Source organism: Aedes albopictus, chromosome 1 (genome assembly GCF_035046485.1).
Source record: "Aedes albopictus strain Foshan chromosome 1, AalbF5, whole genome shotgun sequence".
Taxonomy (NCBI): domain Eukaryota; kingdom Metazoa; phylum Arthropoda; class Insecta; order Diptera; family Culicidae; genus Aedes; species Aedes albopictus.
In genome coordinates, this window is record NC_085136.1 from 89,890,309 (window position 1) to 89,906,859 (window position 16,551).

The window sequence follows — 16,551 nt, forward strand, 5'->3', positions numbered from 1 at the left end:
CGCACAGCATCAGGAGTATGTAGTCGACCTGCGATAAAGCGACCTCTGTTGGGTGCCATGAAGAGCAGTGAATTTGAAAGTACAGTCATCTTTCGTTCGTTGCACTAAACCTTAGCTCAGATACTGAAAGACTTTCACTAACTGGGCTGAGTTTTCAGCTATCAAATACCCTCTAACAATAGAAATTCAGGGCTACCAACTTCGACAAAACGCGGTTTACGTCAAAAAGTCATGTTTGACGAAGCCCAACGAACAAAAATTGACTGAATACAACATGGTGGCTCCAAAGAGGATCCAGGACTTACGATGAGTATCCCCACCGCAGTGTCATTGCGGCCGATAAGGCATTCAACCGTGGAGAAGAACAAAGCGCGTGTGATCATGCAGCATGGGACCGGCAGAATGTGGTAAAGCGAGCTCTATTGGATATCATGGAGAGTAGTGAATTTGAAAGTACAGTCAGCTTTCGTTCATTGCACTAAATCCTTAGCCCAGGTAGTGGAAGACTTTCACTAACTGGGCTGAGTTTTCAGCTGTCAAACAACCTCTAACAATAGGAATTCAGGGCTACCAACCTCGACAAAATGCGGTTTACGTCAAAAAGTGACGTTCGATTTCGTTTTAATTGAGCTATAGCCAACCTAACGCCCAGTTAAAACGAAGCCCACCTAAACGTAGCCAACAAACGAAAGTTGACTGAATACAACATGGTGGCTCCAAAGAGGAACCAGGACTTACGATGAGTATCCCCACCGCAGTGTCGTTGCGGCCGATAAGGCATTCAGTCGTGGTGAAGAATAAAGCGCGTGTGATGCTGCATGCGCATGGTCCGGCAGAATTTTGGCAAAGCGAGCTCTATTGGGTATCATGGAGAGCAATGAATTTGAAAGTACAGTCATCTTTCGTTTGTTGCACTAAACCCTTAGCCCAGGCAATGAAAGACTTTCACTAACTGGGCTGAGTTTTCAGCTGTCAAATAACCTCTAACAATAGAAATTCAGGGCTACCAACCTCGACAAAACGCGGTTTACGTCAAAACGTGACGTTTGACTTCGTATTAATTGGGCTATAGCCCACCTAACGGGCGCCCAGTTAAAACGAAGCCCAACGAGCGAAAGTTGACGGAATACAACATGGTGGCTCCAAAGAGGATCCAGGACTTACGATGAGTATTCCCACCGCAGTGTCGTTGCGGCCGATAAGGCATTCAGTCGTGGAGAAGAACAAAGCGTGTGTGATGCTGCAGCATGGGACCTGGCAGAACGTGGAACGTTAAAGCCCAAGCGGAAGCAGTCAGGCGGATCGGAAGAAGCAAAGTGTGAAAGCAGAACGTAGAACATTACAAGCCGCAGCGGAAGCAGATGACGGCATAGATTTCATTGGCTGAACATTTTGGAACAATGGTAGAGCAGTACACCCACCTAAAGCAGCAAAGGTTAAACTGGTGTTGAATGCGTCAAAAACGAAGTTAAATATGCTGGTAAGAGGAACTAAGCGAGACAGGACACGAAACGACACTAGTTTCCCCAAGCCTAAATATCCCAAAACCATCAAAAAAGACGAAAAAACACACAAAAGCTTTGCCATCCTTTCAGTGAATATGAGTGTAGAATTAGCATTTAAGTTAAAATACACATAAATAAAAACTAAAAAAAAACTTTCAGTGAATATGTCGACTTTTTGTGGGATATTCCGACTTTTTGGGAATATGAAAACTTATTTCGTCCCCCTGTTCATAGTTCATGGTGAATCTTCAGAAGAAACGCTAATTTATTCACCTAGCAGTGGCAGTACATTTCTCTCAAAACTTTAAAACCAATAAAAACTATGAAAAATATATAAAATGTGTACTCCTAACTGCATCAAATTCCAGGATCAAAGGTTTCGCGACTTCGTTTTGGACACAACATAACCTAAATGCTTTCTTTCCTTTCTACTGTCATGGAAACATACATAAACTCTTCTCATTTTTCAGCTTGGTTTCAATATTTCGAAATCTTCGGACTTTACACATTTACACTATACATTAAAATGATGCTCGTCATCCCCTTGTTTCTGGTCGTTCCTCAGAATTAATATATCATCTCTATTTTTATCGGTATCATCGACGAACGGAAAAACGAAAAATAAAATTCATCTCTTCAAGTACGTCTTCTACTGTTTTTTTTTCTTCTTTTGCTCTATAGTTTGGTTGTTTAGGACTTGCATCTCGGACACAAATCCACGCTCTCTACCCGAATTCAGATCCGGATTGAGTCCCGTCGTCCGATTCAATATCGTTGGTAACCTCCTCTTTTGGTAATTTTGATATCAGCAGAGTAATTAGTGAATTTTCTGTTCGACATGTAATCACGATATTTCCGCGGGCGGCTATCTTCGTTCAAACACCGATATTTTTTTTCGAATTATTTCGTTCTTCTCTCTGCACTAAAGTCCCGTATCGCGTTCAGACAGATAAGAGTAAAAAGTGTTAATCTTACGTCATCATCTTGTTTCATATCGTACATACATCTAATTAGGTTTCGCACCGTTCGAGTTGATCATCATAAGGTTCATAAGTTGGTTTTAAGGAGGATTTTTTTTTCTCTCTAGTTGGTTTCCATCAAAACGTACTTTTTGACGTTTGCCCTCGTTTGTTGGCCCTTTTGTCAAACATTTACGAGCGTAACATCTAACTTTATCCGCTAAGTTCCCTCACTTATGGACTTATCCACCGATGAACCGAATTCACTCGGTCCGAGAATTTTGAGACCAGAGCGGGACCATTTCTAATCAGAACCGTCCAATTCTGTTTGGAAACGAGCTCGCTCATGTGTAGAAGAAACACATGAGTTTCTCCATTTGTATACGTGTACGAGTTTACACAGTGAACTCGACTCCATCGATTACAAGAAAAATAAATGAACTCATTCATTTTAACTGAATTTCTTCCTACAATTGGGTAGTTTGGCGCTTATGTGTTTCCTAGTTACCTACATAGATGGCCATTCTTACATGGAGCCATTTCAAATCAGAAAATCTAGGTTCTGATTGGAATAGGCCAGGCCCTGCCTAAATGTCAGAATGAACTTATTCACCGATGAACCCAATTCACTCGGTCCGAGAGCTTTGAACTCAGGGCGGGGCCGATTCCAATCAGAATATGACGATTCTGATTGTAAATTACTCCCCTCTAGTGACCACTCTCGGACGGAGTGGATTTTGTTCATCGGTGAATAGGTTCATTCTCGAGCCGAGTGGATTTAGTTCACCTGTTGATCATTCCACCGCTTCTTCGTTGAAAAGACTAACTAATGAACAGGTGTATTGATTCATGCTCGCATGCAGAAGTTCATTAATTGACGTTTGAGTTCACTGAAAGTGAACTCGTTTCCTTGGCCAACTAGATATCACGGCTTCCCTTAACGAGTGAACTCACTATCCAAGCATTGGATGGCGACAGTACGTTACACACGCTCGTAGAATGTTTGATTCCTGGGGCTCTGGGAGAGGTGTTGACCCAATTTCGGTCTTACTCTGAAGGTTGTTCTAGGATTGTGATTCTTATTCTCTGTTCGCAAGTGGACTGTATTTTACGACTTCTCGACATAGGCGGACCGACGACTTCCCGAAGAGACCACTTAACCAGGGAACCAGAACCGGAATTAAAACACCAGGCTTAACGTGTTTACACTCTATTTACATACTATTTACATGGTTTTACTTTGATTTGATTCGAATTCAGTTTCTAATTACTGCGACGACACACGTCTTAACACGTCGGACGTACAGCGAACAATAAATTTTGCCTGAGGATAGGAATTTTCCTCCTTTTGCGCCCACTCTTCCTTCGCGTGATCCTTTCGGGCGGTTGCGGTTGCTTGCATCACATGTTGTCTTTCGCGCAGCTGTGTGCTGCTGGAATCGCGCACCTCAGCAGGCTGCGGCTGAAGGTGCACGGAGAAAATTAATTATTCGTGGCGATCGGCCCGAACATCCTCCCCCGCGGGACCCTTGTTCTCGTTGGCCACACGGTTGTCCAGTATAGGTAGAGGGGCCACTTTGTGGATCGGACGCTTCAGAATACCGGCCTTGGTTCGAACGTCCACCACACGGACTAATCCATCTGCTCCAGTGTAGGCTGCTTCGATTTTACCCAGCTTCCATTGTTGGGGCGGTAAGTTGTCATCCTTGATAACCACCACCGTACCAGGTAGAATATTCTCCTTCTTTTTGTTCCACTTCTGTCGTACCTGTAACTCCAGCAGGTACTCTTCGGACCAGCGCTTCCAGAACTCTTGACGCAGGCGCTGGACGTACTGCCATCTGGAAAGCCGATTTTCCGGGATTCCATCGTAACTGGGCTCCGGAATGGCAGTCAGAGGACGATCGATCATGAAATGACCTGGAGTTAACGGCTCGAGCTCCGAGGGGTCCTCAGATGGAGCGTACAAAGGCCGAGAATTGAGTTGAGCTTCGATCTGGCACAGCAAGGTCGAAAACTCAGACATCGTCAAGAGGCTTGACTGGCACTTCTTCTTCAGGATGGTCTTGACGCTCTTCACTCCTGCTTCCCAAATCCCACCCATGTGTGGGGCGTTCGGGGGAATCATCTTCCATTCGATCTGCCTGGTTTGGCAGAACTCGAAAATCTTGAGCTCGGTAGCTTCCTGCTTGAAAAGCCGATAGAGCTCGTTCAGCTCGGTGCGAGCACCGACAAAGTTTGTCCCATTGTCGGAGAATATCTGCTCAGGGACACCACGGCGAGAGACGAACCGCTGGAGGGCGGCAACAAACGCTTCGGCCGAGAGATCCTCAACTACCTCCAGATGTATGCCCTTGGTGACCATACACACGAACACGCTGACATATCCCTTTAGGGGAGACGCCTTTCTTCCTCGTTGCTTGATGAGCATGGGTCCCGCAAAGTCAACGCCAACCTTCACGAAAGCGGAAGCCTTGTCGCACCTTGCGATGGGAAGATCCCCCATGAACTGATTAGCACACGGAGGGTTGAGCCGGAAACACCGCACGCAATTTCGGGTCACCTTGCGTACAGCAGAACGAGCTCCTAGGATCCAGAATTGCCGGCGGAGCTGTGCCAGCAGCGCCGACGGTCCGATGTGCAGATTCTCACGATGTACAGCTTGAATCAACCGTTCGACGGTTTCATCGTTCTTAGGTAAGATCCACTGATGCTTCACCCCGTACGGCAAACTTGAATGTCGCAGTCGTCCACCAACGCGAATCACAAAGTGTAGTGATTGAACTACCCTGACGATGACCTTCAACGATTGGCGCATTTCCAACACGGTGGGGAAACGCTCGGTGGTTCTTTTGTTGGCTGTCTTCTCCTTAGCATTCCGGCAAAAACGCAAGACGTATGCCAGAACTCGCTGCAGCTTTCTGAAGGACTCATACTTCTGGAATACTGGCAGCTTCTCCAAGGTCACCACCGCTGAAGCTACAGTGGCCTGCCGCAACTCAGGAACATCTGCATCGGATAGTGGTTCAGGGACCACCACCTGATATTCTTCACTACGCAGGAACAACGGACCGTTCCACCAAAGATCGTTCTTCTGAAGAGCGTCGGCAGACTGGCCACGCGACACTACATCGGCTGGATTGTCCAGCGTATTTACATAGTTCCACTTGAATTGATTTCCGGTAGAGTTAATCTCACTTACCCGGTTACGCACAAACACTTCCAAATGTTCCGGGTTCTTCGCTAGCCAAGCTAGCACCACTTGATTGTCTGACCACAACGAAATGTCACGAAAGGGCAGCGCTAATGCTGCCAGCACTTTCTTCACCAATCGATGCAGCAAAAGCGCTGCTAGAAGTTCCTTTCTCGGTATGGTCAACACTGTCTTCGGAACGATCTTTGATTTTGCGCACAGCAACCTCACTACTGCAGCTTGACCAGGTGCGATTGACCTGATGTACACACAGGCACCGTAGGCCTCCAAGGTTGCATCCCCAAATCCGTGCAACTCGAAGGCAACAGCTCCAGTGACTACGACGTGACGGGGAATCCTAAGGCTGGTAACACCTCTTAACGCATTCAGGAACTCTACACACTTTTTCTTCAGCTCTCCTGAGAGCTCTTCGTCCCATTCCAACTCTTCTTTCCAAATGCTCTTCATCAAAAGTTTACCGATAACGATGACCGGCGCCACAAGACCCAAGGGGTCGAACATTCTTGATATGAGCGACAGCACTTGCCGCTTTGTTGCACTATTTTCACACACTGTTGGAATGGAGATGAACTGCAGAGCGTCCAAAGTTGGGTTCCACATTAGTCCCAACGTTTTAATCACTTCACTTGAACCACTTTCGTCGATGCTGATCAGCTCGTCCCGATCGCTTTCCGGAATCCGCTCCAGCAACGTAGGATTATTGGAAGCCCACTTATGCAGATGGAATCCACCGGCCTTGAGCAGGCCAATCAACTGCACTTGCGCCTCGCTTGCTTCATTCAGGTCGTCAAACCCAAACAATGCGTTGTCCACGTAGAAACTATTCTTCACGATGTCAGCCGCCACAGGATACTTGAAGCCTTCGTCGATAGCCAATTGCAAGAGTGCCCGCGTTGCCAAAAACGGGGCGGAAGCCGTTCCGTAGGTGACTGTTGTCAGCTCTAGTACACGAAGCGGTTCGGAAGGAGTTTTCCTCCAGAACACACGAGTTAGCGGCGTATGCCGCCGATCGACGAAGACTTGTCTGTACATTTTGGCCACGTCAGTAGCCAACACGTGGAGCGGGAGACGGAATCGAAGAGAGATGGACTGCAGATCGCTTTGAATGATGGCGCCAATCTTCATTACACCGTTGAGCGAGCGACCAGATACCTTCGCCGATGCATCGAACACCACACGGCACTTAGTGGTAGTATTCGATGGCCGCAGCACAGCATGATGAGGTAAGTACCACTTGATGATACCTGATGGATCTTCACTAACGTTCACTTCTTTGCAGTGCCCAAGACTCTCGTACTCGTCCATGAAATCCTGGTACTGCTTCTTCAGATCCGGATGTTGCGAAAGCTTTCGCTCCAGCGCGTGAAACCTTCTTAATGCAAGCGGCCTGGAATCTCCCAATTCGCTCACGGACTCCTTCAGCGGCAGCTCGACGATGTACCGCCCGGAAGCATCCCTACGATGAGTCGCTTTGAAGTGCTCCTCACACTCCTCTTCTTCGCTGCTACGCTCGACGACATCAGCGACATCTTCAACTTCCCAGAAGCGTTGAATGGACTGGCTTAATTCGTCCATCGTGACTGTGTGCGAATAAACTGCTCCATCAGATACCGCACCTTCTTCGAAGACTCCACCAACAACCCAACCAAATTGGGTCTCGCGAAGGACAGGAAGTTTGTCATCGAAAGTAATTTCTCCGGGTAGCAACAACTTAAGGAACCATTCGTTACCCAGAAGCATATCCACCTTGCTCGGATGGAAAAAGTTCGGATCAGCTAGCTGAACACCAGCGGGAAGCTCCAACGCGCTGATATTGATAACCGATGATGGCAGATCGGATGTTACCTTGTCAGTTACCAGACACTTGACCTTGGCATGAAAATCCCTGTACTTCGACGAAAGATGCACCGTGCCACTGTTGGATGATTGGGTCTTCGTACTGTTGACCCCGAACATCGTGACGTTCGACGAATTCAACTTCAAGCCCAACTTATCTGCCACGGACTGCGTCACCAAATTGACTTGAGACCCACTGTCCAATAATACTCGGCACGGATGCGGCTGGTAGTTTTTGTCCATTACGTCCACTACCGCCGTGAGCAGCAGCACTTGCTGCGAGTGGGTGGCCACGCTGGAACACGTAGCTGTCGTCGACGTTGATGATGATGATGAACCTTCTTGCTCTGGAACTGGCGGCGGGGCCAACTTGCTTGGTTGATCTGCATCTTGCTTGGGCTTCTCCTCGGCGTGAAGGAGACTATGATGCCGACGCTTACACTTCTGGCAGGATTTGTCCGATGAACAGTCGGCGCTTCGATGGCCTCTTCGTAGGCAATTAAAGCACACGTTGCGCTCTCGCACCTTGACCAATCTTTGCGGAACAGGAAGAGCCTTGAAATCAGCGCACTGGTGATTGGCGTGTGCCTTTCCGCAAAAATCACACTTTGTTTCCTTCTCGCTTGACGAAACGACTGCGTGGGCTTTCTGCACCGACGGCTTGTTGGATGCAGACACGGACTTAATGGGAACCGATGATGACTTCTGGTTGCTGGCTTCGACCCTCTCCAGGATGAAGGTCTGCTCCTTCAGGAACGTCAGCATCTCGTCGTAATCGGGAAGCTCACCGTGCTTAATGGTGGACTCCCACATATGGCGCACGTCGTTGTGCAATGCTGCTGCCAGTAGATGAATCACGAAATCCTCACCTACTCCATCGAAATCTCGCTCCAGGAACTTGAGACCTTCCACATGCTTGCTACACTCGTCGACCAGACTCCGCAGCTCCAAATGGCTCTTCTTCGTCATGCGCTTAAGATTCAGAAGACCATGAATATGAGAGTCGATAGCGTGACGTTTGTTCTCGAACCTCTCTTCCAGAATTTGCCACGCGTGGGCGTAGTTGCCTTCGTTGATCGTTTTGGCATCGATGAGACCGGCTGCACTACCGACCAGAGCCTTGTCCAGATGATACAGCTTGACTGCCGGCGGATCTGGACCCTTATCCACGAGATCCTTGAACATGGCCTTGAACTTTGGCCAGCTCTCATACCGACCGTCGAAAGTGGGAACCGGCATGCGAAGTGGTTGATGGATGACAACCGGTGCTTGCTGAACTTGTTGCGCCGCAGTCGTGGCAGCAGCTGCGGCTGCCGCGGTGGCTCTGACCTTGTTGAGCTGATCCTCCAACAGAATTGAAACGGTGTCGTGAAGGATATCGAACTCCTCGTACAGCTGCTCATGCTGTTCGTAGTCATCATCCGACACTTCGTTCACGATTTGATTGTGAGCATCTTCGTAGTCCTTATGGGCTGCTTCCACCTTCGCCATGTAGACTTTGATCTCAGCTTCCGTCAGCTGGACCACCTCCTCTTCATTTGGGCGAATAGTATTAAGGATACGAGTGAGCTTACCTTTGGCCGCGCCGCGGACACGGACGAGTCGTTGGATGTTTTCCATGGTGGCCAACTTTTCAGTCAACCTTAGCTTCTTCTTCTGCTTCTTGCTTAGCGGTGTGGTAGAATCCAGAGTAGACTGCCCAAGTGCAGAACTAGCTCCAGACGCCGCCGATTGCTGCTGCTGCAAATCACTTTTTTCCGGCATGCCACCGTGGACACCACTTCATGTCAAGCCCAGTGCTCGACGTTGGTTGGGAACACAGCCAAGTCTATGCTCACGCAACCGGATTCCACTAACGGACACAGTGGCAGAACCGAAACACTATCTTCACAACAGCCTTCTTCACTTAACAGGGTTTAGCACCCCGGGAATTGAGCACTTAATTGCTCGTTTCAATCAATTTCTTCGATGGACTAGACCATCAGCACTTTCCCAAAATGGCGCCCGCGCACTAACATTTGTTCTTCACAAAATGGTGACGTCGCACCAGCACTGTACTTCGACGGCGGCCATTTTGCTCACACCGAGAACGTTTGATTTTCCACGGATTTCCGACTTTTTCGGATTTTTGCTTCACTTCTTCACTTCCTGGTTCTTCATCCGGTTCCGGAACAGTCGGAAAGGCACTTCACTTCACACGATCCGGTTCGACTGGACCAAATTTATGTTCGCAAGTGGACTGTATTTTACGACTTCTCGACATAGGCGGACCGACGACTTCCCGAAGAGACCACTTAACCAGGGAACCAGAACCGGAATTAAAACACCAGGCTTAACGTGTTTACACTCTATTTACATACTATTTACATGGTTTTACTTTGATTTGATTCGAATTCAGTTTCTAATTACTGCGACGACACACGTCTTAACACGTCGGACGTACAGCGAACAATAAATTTTGCCTGAGGATAGGAATTTTCCTCCTTTTGCGCCCACTCTTCCTTCGCGTGATCCTTTCGGGCGGTTGCGGTTGCTTGCATCACATGTTGTCTTTCGCGCAGCTGTGTGCTGCTGGAATCGCGCACCTCAGCAGGCTGCGGCTGAAGGTGCACGGAGAAAATTAATTATTCGTGGCGATCGGCCCGAACATTCTCCTACAAATCTCTAGAGGGAGAGTTTCGAATGGCTAACGTTTTCCGGAGAATACCCGCAAACGTCCGTATTGTTTACTAAAAACGGAACTGAAAATCTAATTCGCAATCTGGTTGGGGGGTTGTCTGTCCTACTATGGCTACGACTGTTTACTCTCTTTTCAGGTTTTTATTAATCTTTTATTTAAATTTAAATATCAAAAGGCAATGGTTTATCTTCTCTTATGTCGGATACGCTCTGGTTTGTTTTCTGTTGCGATCTAATACTTTTTTCCTTTCTAAACGGACAAAGGTAGGTAGAAAAAATTACATTACGCGCGATATGGCGGAAATGCGGACAAGATGGTGTTCGAAAAACGATTTACGAAAAAATATCGAGGAACAGATTTTAATCATTGGCAAGAAAAGAAGGGACAAGAAAAAGATTTGAAAACAAATATTTTGCGAAAGTTAATCTGGTCAACTTTGGAATTGAAGAATTGCGATAAACGCAACAGACATTGCAGCGATTTCAGCGTGAATGTTACCAATGCAATTCTGAAATGAACAATGAACCTCCGAACGTGTTCACTCGTTTGAATTTTGGCGGCACGACTCGTCCAATTAGTGAACATGTGTGCACTACGTGATCATGTAAACAAGTTCATTTTCAATAACACGGTACAATAGACGAGTGCACCGATGAACTGAATTCATCGCGGTCCGAGAATTCTGACACTAGAGCGGGGCCATTTCTAATCAGAATTGTTCAATTCCGATTGGAAATCGCTCACTTTTGATTGAAAGCGGCCCCGCTCTAGTGTCAAAATTCTCGGGCCGCGATGAATTCAGTTCATCGGTGCACTCGTCTATAGGCTAGGGGAAGTGGTTCACATAGGATGAATCAAATGTCCCTTATAGGGGAGCGCCCTTGGATGAACCAAATGTCAAATCCACTTTTTCTTTTCATAGAGTCTCTATGAAAAGAAAAAGTGGATTTGACGTTTGGTTCATCCTACGTGAACCACTTATCCTGGCCTATTGAATTTTGCACGATGACGTCACGAATGAACGTTAGATTCACTCATGTTCTTCCTGTCCTCTTCTCTCCCACACGAATTTTGACAGTTGCCGGTGGTTTGTTTTGATTCCCGTTCGTTGCCGTTCTCTTCTCTCTCGGGGAGAAAATTGAGGTTAAATTTCTATGCAAAATTCTATAGACGAGTGCACCGAGGAACTTAATTCATCACGGTTCGAGAATTTTGACACTAGAGCGGGGCCTTTCTCAATCAGAATTGTTCAATTCTGATTGGAAATTGTTCACTTCTGATTCGAAGCGGCCGCGCTCTAGTGTCAAATTTCTCGGACCGCGATGAATTCAGTTCATTGGTGCACTCGTCTATGGACTTATCCTTAGATGAACCGAATTCACTCTGCCCGGCAATTCCTACATTGGATCGGGGCCGTTTCCACGCAGAATTGAACGATTATGATTGGAAATGGCCCAGCTCTAGTTTCAAAATACTCGAACCGAGTGAAATCGGTTCATCGATGGATAAGTCCATTCAAGAATCAAACAAGAGAAAGAAACGCCTAGAATAGACCTTTGCAAGATTCTATGGTGATGTGTTTACCTAAAATGATAGACGAGTGCACCGATTATCTGAATTCATCGCGGTCCGAGAATTTTGACACTAGAGCGGGGTCATTCCGAATCAGAATTTTTCAATTCTGATTGGAAATCGTTCAATTCTGATTAGAAGCGGCCCACTGTAGTATCAAAATTCTCGAACCACGATGAATTTAGTTCATCGGTGGATAAGTCCATAGGCCAGGGCAAGTGGTTCACCTAGGATGAACCAAACGTCAAATCCACTTTTTCTTTTCATAGAGACTCTATGAAAAAAAAAGTGGATTTGACATTTGGTTCATCCAAGGGCGCTCCCCTATGTTGAACGAGTGAACCTGTGCATTGGTTCATAGTGTTCGTTAACAAAGAAATTTTGTTTATTCTAGTAAAAATAACACATTCAAAATTTCACCGAGTGAACTTTCGCAGTACAATGAACTTATTTTCGATGAACACGACACCGTTCAAACGTTAAACGTGAACTTTCTTCACGGTGTCATGAACTCGTTTGGGGAACTAAAGCTTCCAAAGCATTTGTCAAACTATAATAGAATTAGGAAAATTGACAATCAGTTCATCGCGCGCTACTCAACAAGGTAATGGGAAATCCCGTTCCAGTCGTTACAATATGTAACATCCATAAATTTTACACGATTTTGACTTTAGGACAGAGTTTGTAATTGTAATTATACACAGCGAGAATTGTAGGCTAGTGTGTACGGTTCGCATAAGGATTCTGGGGTTGTGCTTGGGCGTGCGCTGTATGTGTGGTGTATGTGTGACTTTTAAACTCTATTAAGGTGCAGTTAGTTTTCAATAAATTTCTCACTATCTATTGGTAATTAAGATTCATGCCTATCTATAGTAGAAGTCAAATTATGTGTTTGTGTGTGTTTGCTTTTACTCGAATCGATTTTTGGCGATCGAATACCCTCTGAAAGGTCCAAATGTGACGCTTTCCACACATACATTCACAGGGATGGCGTCACACACATACAGAGAAAGAGTTTTTCTTTGTTAAGGTATTAGGTACACGATTTGCGACTCGCGATGCCGGCGACTGACGTCAATTACTGTTTACGATCTTGATTTCTCATGCATATTATTCTCTGTGGCGGTTGATTTAGGAAAAAAGTCTCTAAATTCGTATAATTCTCTAGTTAAAGCTAATACAAGATAAATGACAATGCCCTTCGATAGGTGCGAAAAAATCTTACTCCTTTCAAACCCTGTTTTCTTTTGCTCCTACAACACTTGTCCGATCTCATCGCTCTCTTCCCACTCCTCTCTCTCTCTGGTCGTTCGAATTGATGAAAGTGATGGAATGTGAGTTCCTCTTCTATTGATCTTCCAAATCTCGAAAATGTCGCCAACCTCCGAAGGAGGTGACTTTCCAAAAGGCGGTCGGTCAAAGACGTTGATTGCACCATACAGATCTTCTTTTCTATCTCCAACTAAGGTATCATCATATGTAAATTTTAGTTTTTTCCCCGTTTAGAAATACTCCTCTCCTCGGAGTACTCTCTCCGACAGTGACAAATTCCAATAATAACGTAGGAACAACGTGTGTTGTTCACACTCACCTCTCCTTCGGACCGTGCGTGGTCCGCCCGTCCCGTCCCCCCGTACAGCAAACAAAACACTTACGCTCGCTGTTCCTCCTCCTTCTCCTCGTGGTCGTCATCGTCGTCGTCACCGCCGGTTTCGCTTACTCAGTCGAGCTGGATCTTTTTGGCGCCCAACTTCATCGGGCCACTGCTGGGAGCACCGGGCCCGCCGGCACTTCGGGCGGCCCGTCGCGCTTCCAGTTCCCGCTGGCGTTGCATCTTTTTCTCCTCGCGCTTCCGCCGGGCTTCGTCCAGCTTGGAATTGCCTGTTGAATGGGGTTTAGGGGATACAATCGGAATGGTATTAGGATATGTAATTCTATGTTTTCCGGCTGCAGATCAGTGAAGAGGACTGAAGCTTCGTGTTTGGCGGAAATTGTTCAATAATCATCATTATGGTCCTAAATCCCTACCTAGATTCTAGGTTTAGACACCAAACGATAATCCAACAATATGTAATTACTCATTGTTCGATGTTTTTATTGATTTTACTTGAAAATATATTTTTTATAATTTTTTTCTCTAGTGTCCCGCCCCTAGCTAAAGGATCGTATAGCGATCGTAGCAGGCTGTGCGCGCGAGCGGCTGCGTTTTCGAAACTGTAACGCGTTTGTTTTGATAATGGCCGACCGAATTGAGAAACGACTGGTCTTACAAATTTTGAATCAGAAAGTGCTTCGCGATTATTATGAAAGTTTGTTTTATTCCCATCGGAGTGCCGAAATTCGTCTTCATTTTCGCATAATTCACCCGTAGTTTTTGGTGATATTGCTGTTGCATGTCCGGGATACGCAAATAGGAGGCAATCAGTGAAGTACTAGATTGAAAGTAGTGAGCTGGATTTTTGTATGGTGAGATGATCAGTTCTCCATTTCTGTAATGAAATGGTGCAAACAGCATGGGTTATATGGATTCTTGCCTAATTTAATGCTGTTTGAGCAAAAGTTTGGGTAACTGTGTTGTTGAAGTTGCAAGAAATAGATAATACAACAACACAGTTACCCAAACTTTTGCTCAAATAGCATTAAATTAGTCAAGAAATCATATAACCCATGCTGTTTGTACCATTTCATTACAGAAATGGAGAACTGATCATCTCACCATACAAAAATCCAGCTCACTACTTTCAATCTAGTACTTCACTGATGCTTCCTATTGAAGTTTGAAATTTCATCTCGAGAGTACTAGAATTTGTATAATTTGGTGAGTTTGTTCCTGTACATAGTTGTGGTACCTAAACGTTGACCAAACGTATCCTTTGGACATAACCCTTCCACTAACAATACCCAAATTCCCGTGACACCTATCCCTCAGCTGTCGCAAGGACGTGGCCAGGACAGCTCTCGGCCGTTGGAGGATTGCGCCAATCTTGTCTTAGAGTCAATGATCAGCCCCAAGTCTCTGTGCTTTAATAACGAACGGGAAGGAGGCAATTTGTTAACTCTTACAAACTGCATTTGTTGCGACATGCAACATGGGTTTGTCCCAACTTGAACAAAATATGATAAAGATCGCATACCAGGGGTTTGGAGATTTTGAATCCTTTTGAAGATTTTCGAGGGGTAATTTCGGGTCGGTAAACACTGCAACGATGTTGAAGATCTACCATCAAACAGTTTCGATTTTGGGTTAATAATAATCGATTATTCATTAGTTGAAAAGTACGCACCACATTAAGCTTATGTTTTGTCACCAGAAAAGTTTTCAGGATCAGGTCATTATCTGTTACCAGTTGGGATAAAGACCAATCGCGCATTCTTTGTTGCTTGTTTTGTTTCTCTTTTGTGCTTATTCGTTCACTGAGATCTTGAAGACATTCCTACTTAAGATTCTTGAATGATAATCCACTCTTTAATGTTGTTTCAGAATAGATTGACAATAATCGTCTTACTAAAATTCCTTTCCTCACATTGGACACATTGACTGTCAAAACATGGCTGACACTTGTAACGAATCTATGACACATCCAGTCACTTTGGACTTGATGTACTTCGGATAAGTCTGTCTATTTGACTTAAAATGGCTACTTTAGTTGTTTTCTTTGTGTTTACAAGCTGCTGCTAGCCATCCGGAAGTCAACATAATGCTTCGATGGCGTTAACAAGATACGATTTATCTCCGGATGAGCTGCAGTAAAACTCTGAACCTCGATCTGCCATAAGTACCTTGGCATCCTCCTAGTACTAACCGTAACATCACAAATTGATTATCTCATATGTTATAAACTACAGAAAATATTTTCGGCTCCGTAAAGCGTTATACGCGATTGAGCCACAGAACACAGCATAGCAGGGCATGGACACTTGCAAAAATCGTGGATGGAGTTGTAAATATCAGCATAAATATCTATTACCTTTGCAAATTTCGCTATTATCTACACTAACAGACCCACTCATCTCTACATTCCTGGCTAAGTCCTTGCAAGAATATATATTTCATTACTCCTACATCGTCAACTTAGAAAGAGTCTAGTCCTGAAACAGCTTCCGATAGATGATAGTAAGATAAAAATGGTGAATGTACAAAAGATGGATGGCCGTAGACTATATAGAAAATAATCGGAAAGATTTCACCAAGTTTCATCTCTTCGGACCATCGTGTCTCGATTTCTTTTCATTTCTACGTGGAAAAATGCACTACATAAGTGACCCGATTTTGTCAGCCCCTTTTCGGGACACATTTTTCGCTCTCCTCGAAAATTTAAACCACTTTTTATCTTTCTATGTTCTGCTCTTTAGCTATAGTTTGATGATAAACATGAATGAATTGGATAAAATTTGACCGTGAGAGGACGAGAGCAAAAAGTTTGTCGCGAAATGGGGCTGGCAAAATCGGGTCCTTACTGCATTTACGATTAATCATCTGCTGCTAACTGCACTAGACATTTTCTTTACTTTTAGCGGTTTTAGACTTTCAAACTAGTTCTCCAGCAGCTTGTCTACTGTGAATCGCAAGTAATTGCAGGCATAGAAATTGAGAAAATGTACCCCAAAGTTTAGAAGATGAGTGTCGCCCAATGAGAGTCTCTCCTTACTAATACAGTTCTCCCAAATTTTCATTCATGGATGTTTTACGTAGTTGCTCCCATACATAGCTCCTTCTGAGATGTTTTCAGTGTGCTTCATGAATTTTTAGGGAGAGCTGTTCCTGGGATTACTACCAGAGTTCCT

At 45.3% G+C, this 16,551-nt stretch overlaps 2 protein-coding genes across 3 annotated transcripts in view; one reads left to right on the plus strand and one right to left on the minus strand.

The window, feature by feature from the left end:
• LOC109410169 (metabotropic glutamate receptor 1) overlaps positions 1 to 16,551 on the plus strand; it is a 679,657-nt gene that overhangs the window by 140,653 nt on the left and 522,453 nt on the right. The gene's annotated exons all lie outside the window — the stretch shown is intronic.
• LOC109427410 (N-terminal kinase-like protein) overlaps positions 12,851 to 16,551 on the minus strand; it is a 38,639-nt gene continuing 34,938 nt past the window's right edge. For both annotated transcript variants that reach the window (XM_062845015.1, XM_062845014.1), the window contains exon 11: positions 12,851 to 13,647. In XM_062845015.1, coding sequence (XP_062700999.1) covers positions 13,487 to 13,647 — 161 coding nt within the window. In that variant the 3' untranslated portion in view covers positions 12,851 to 13,486. The remainder of the gene's footprint in view (positions 13,648 to 16,551) is intronic.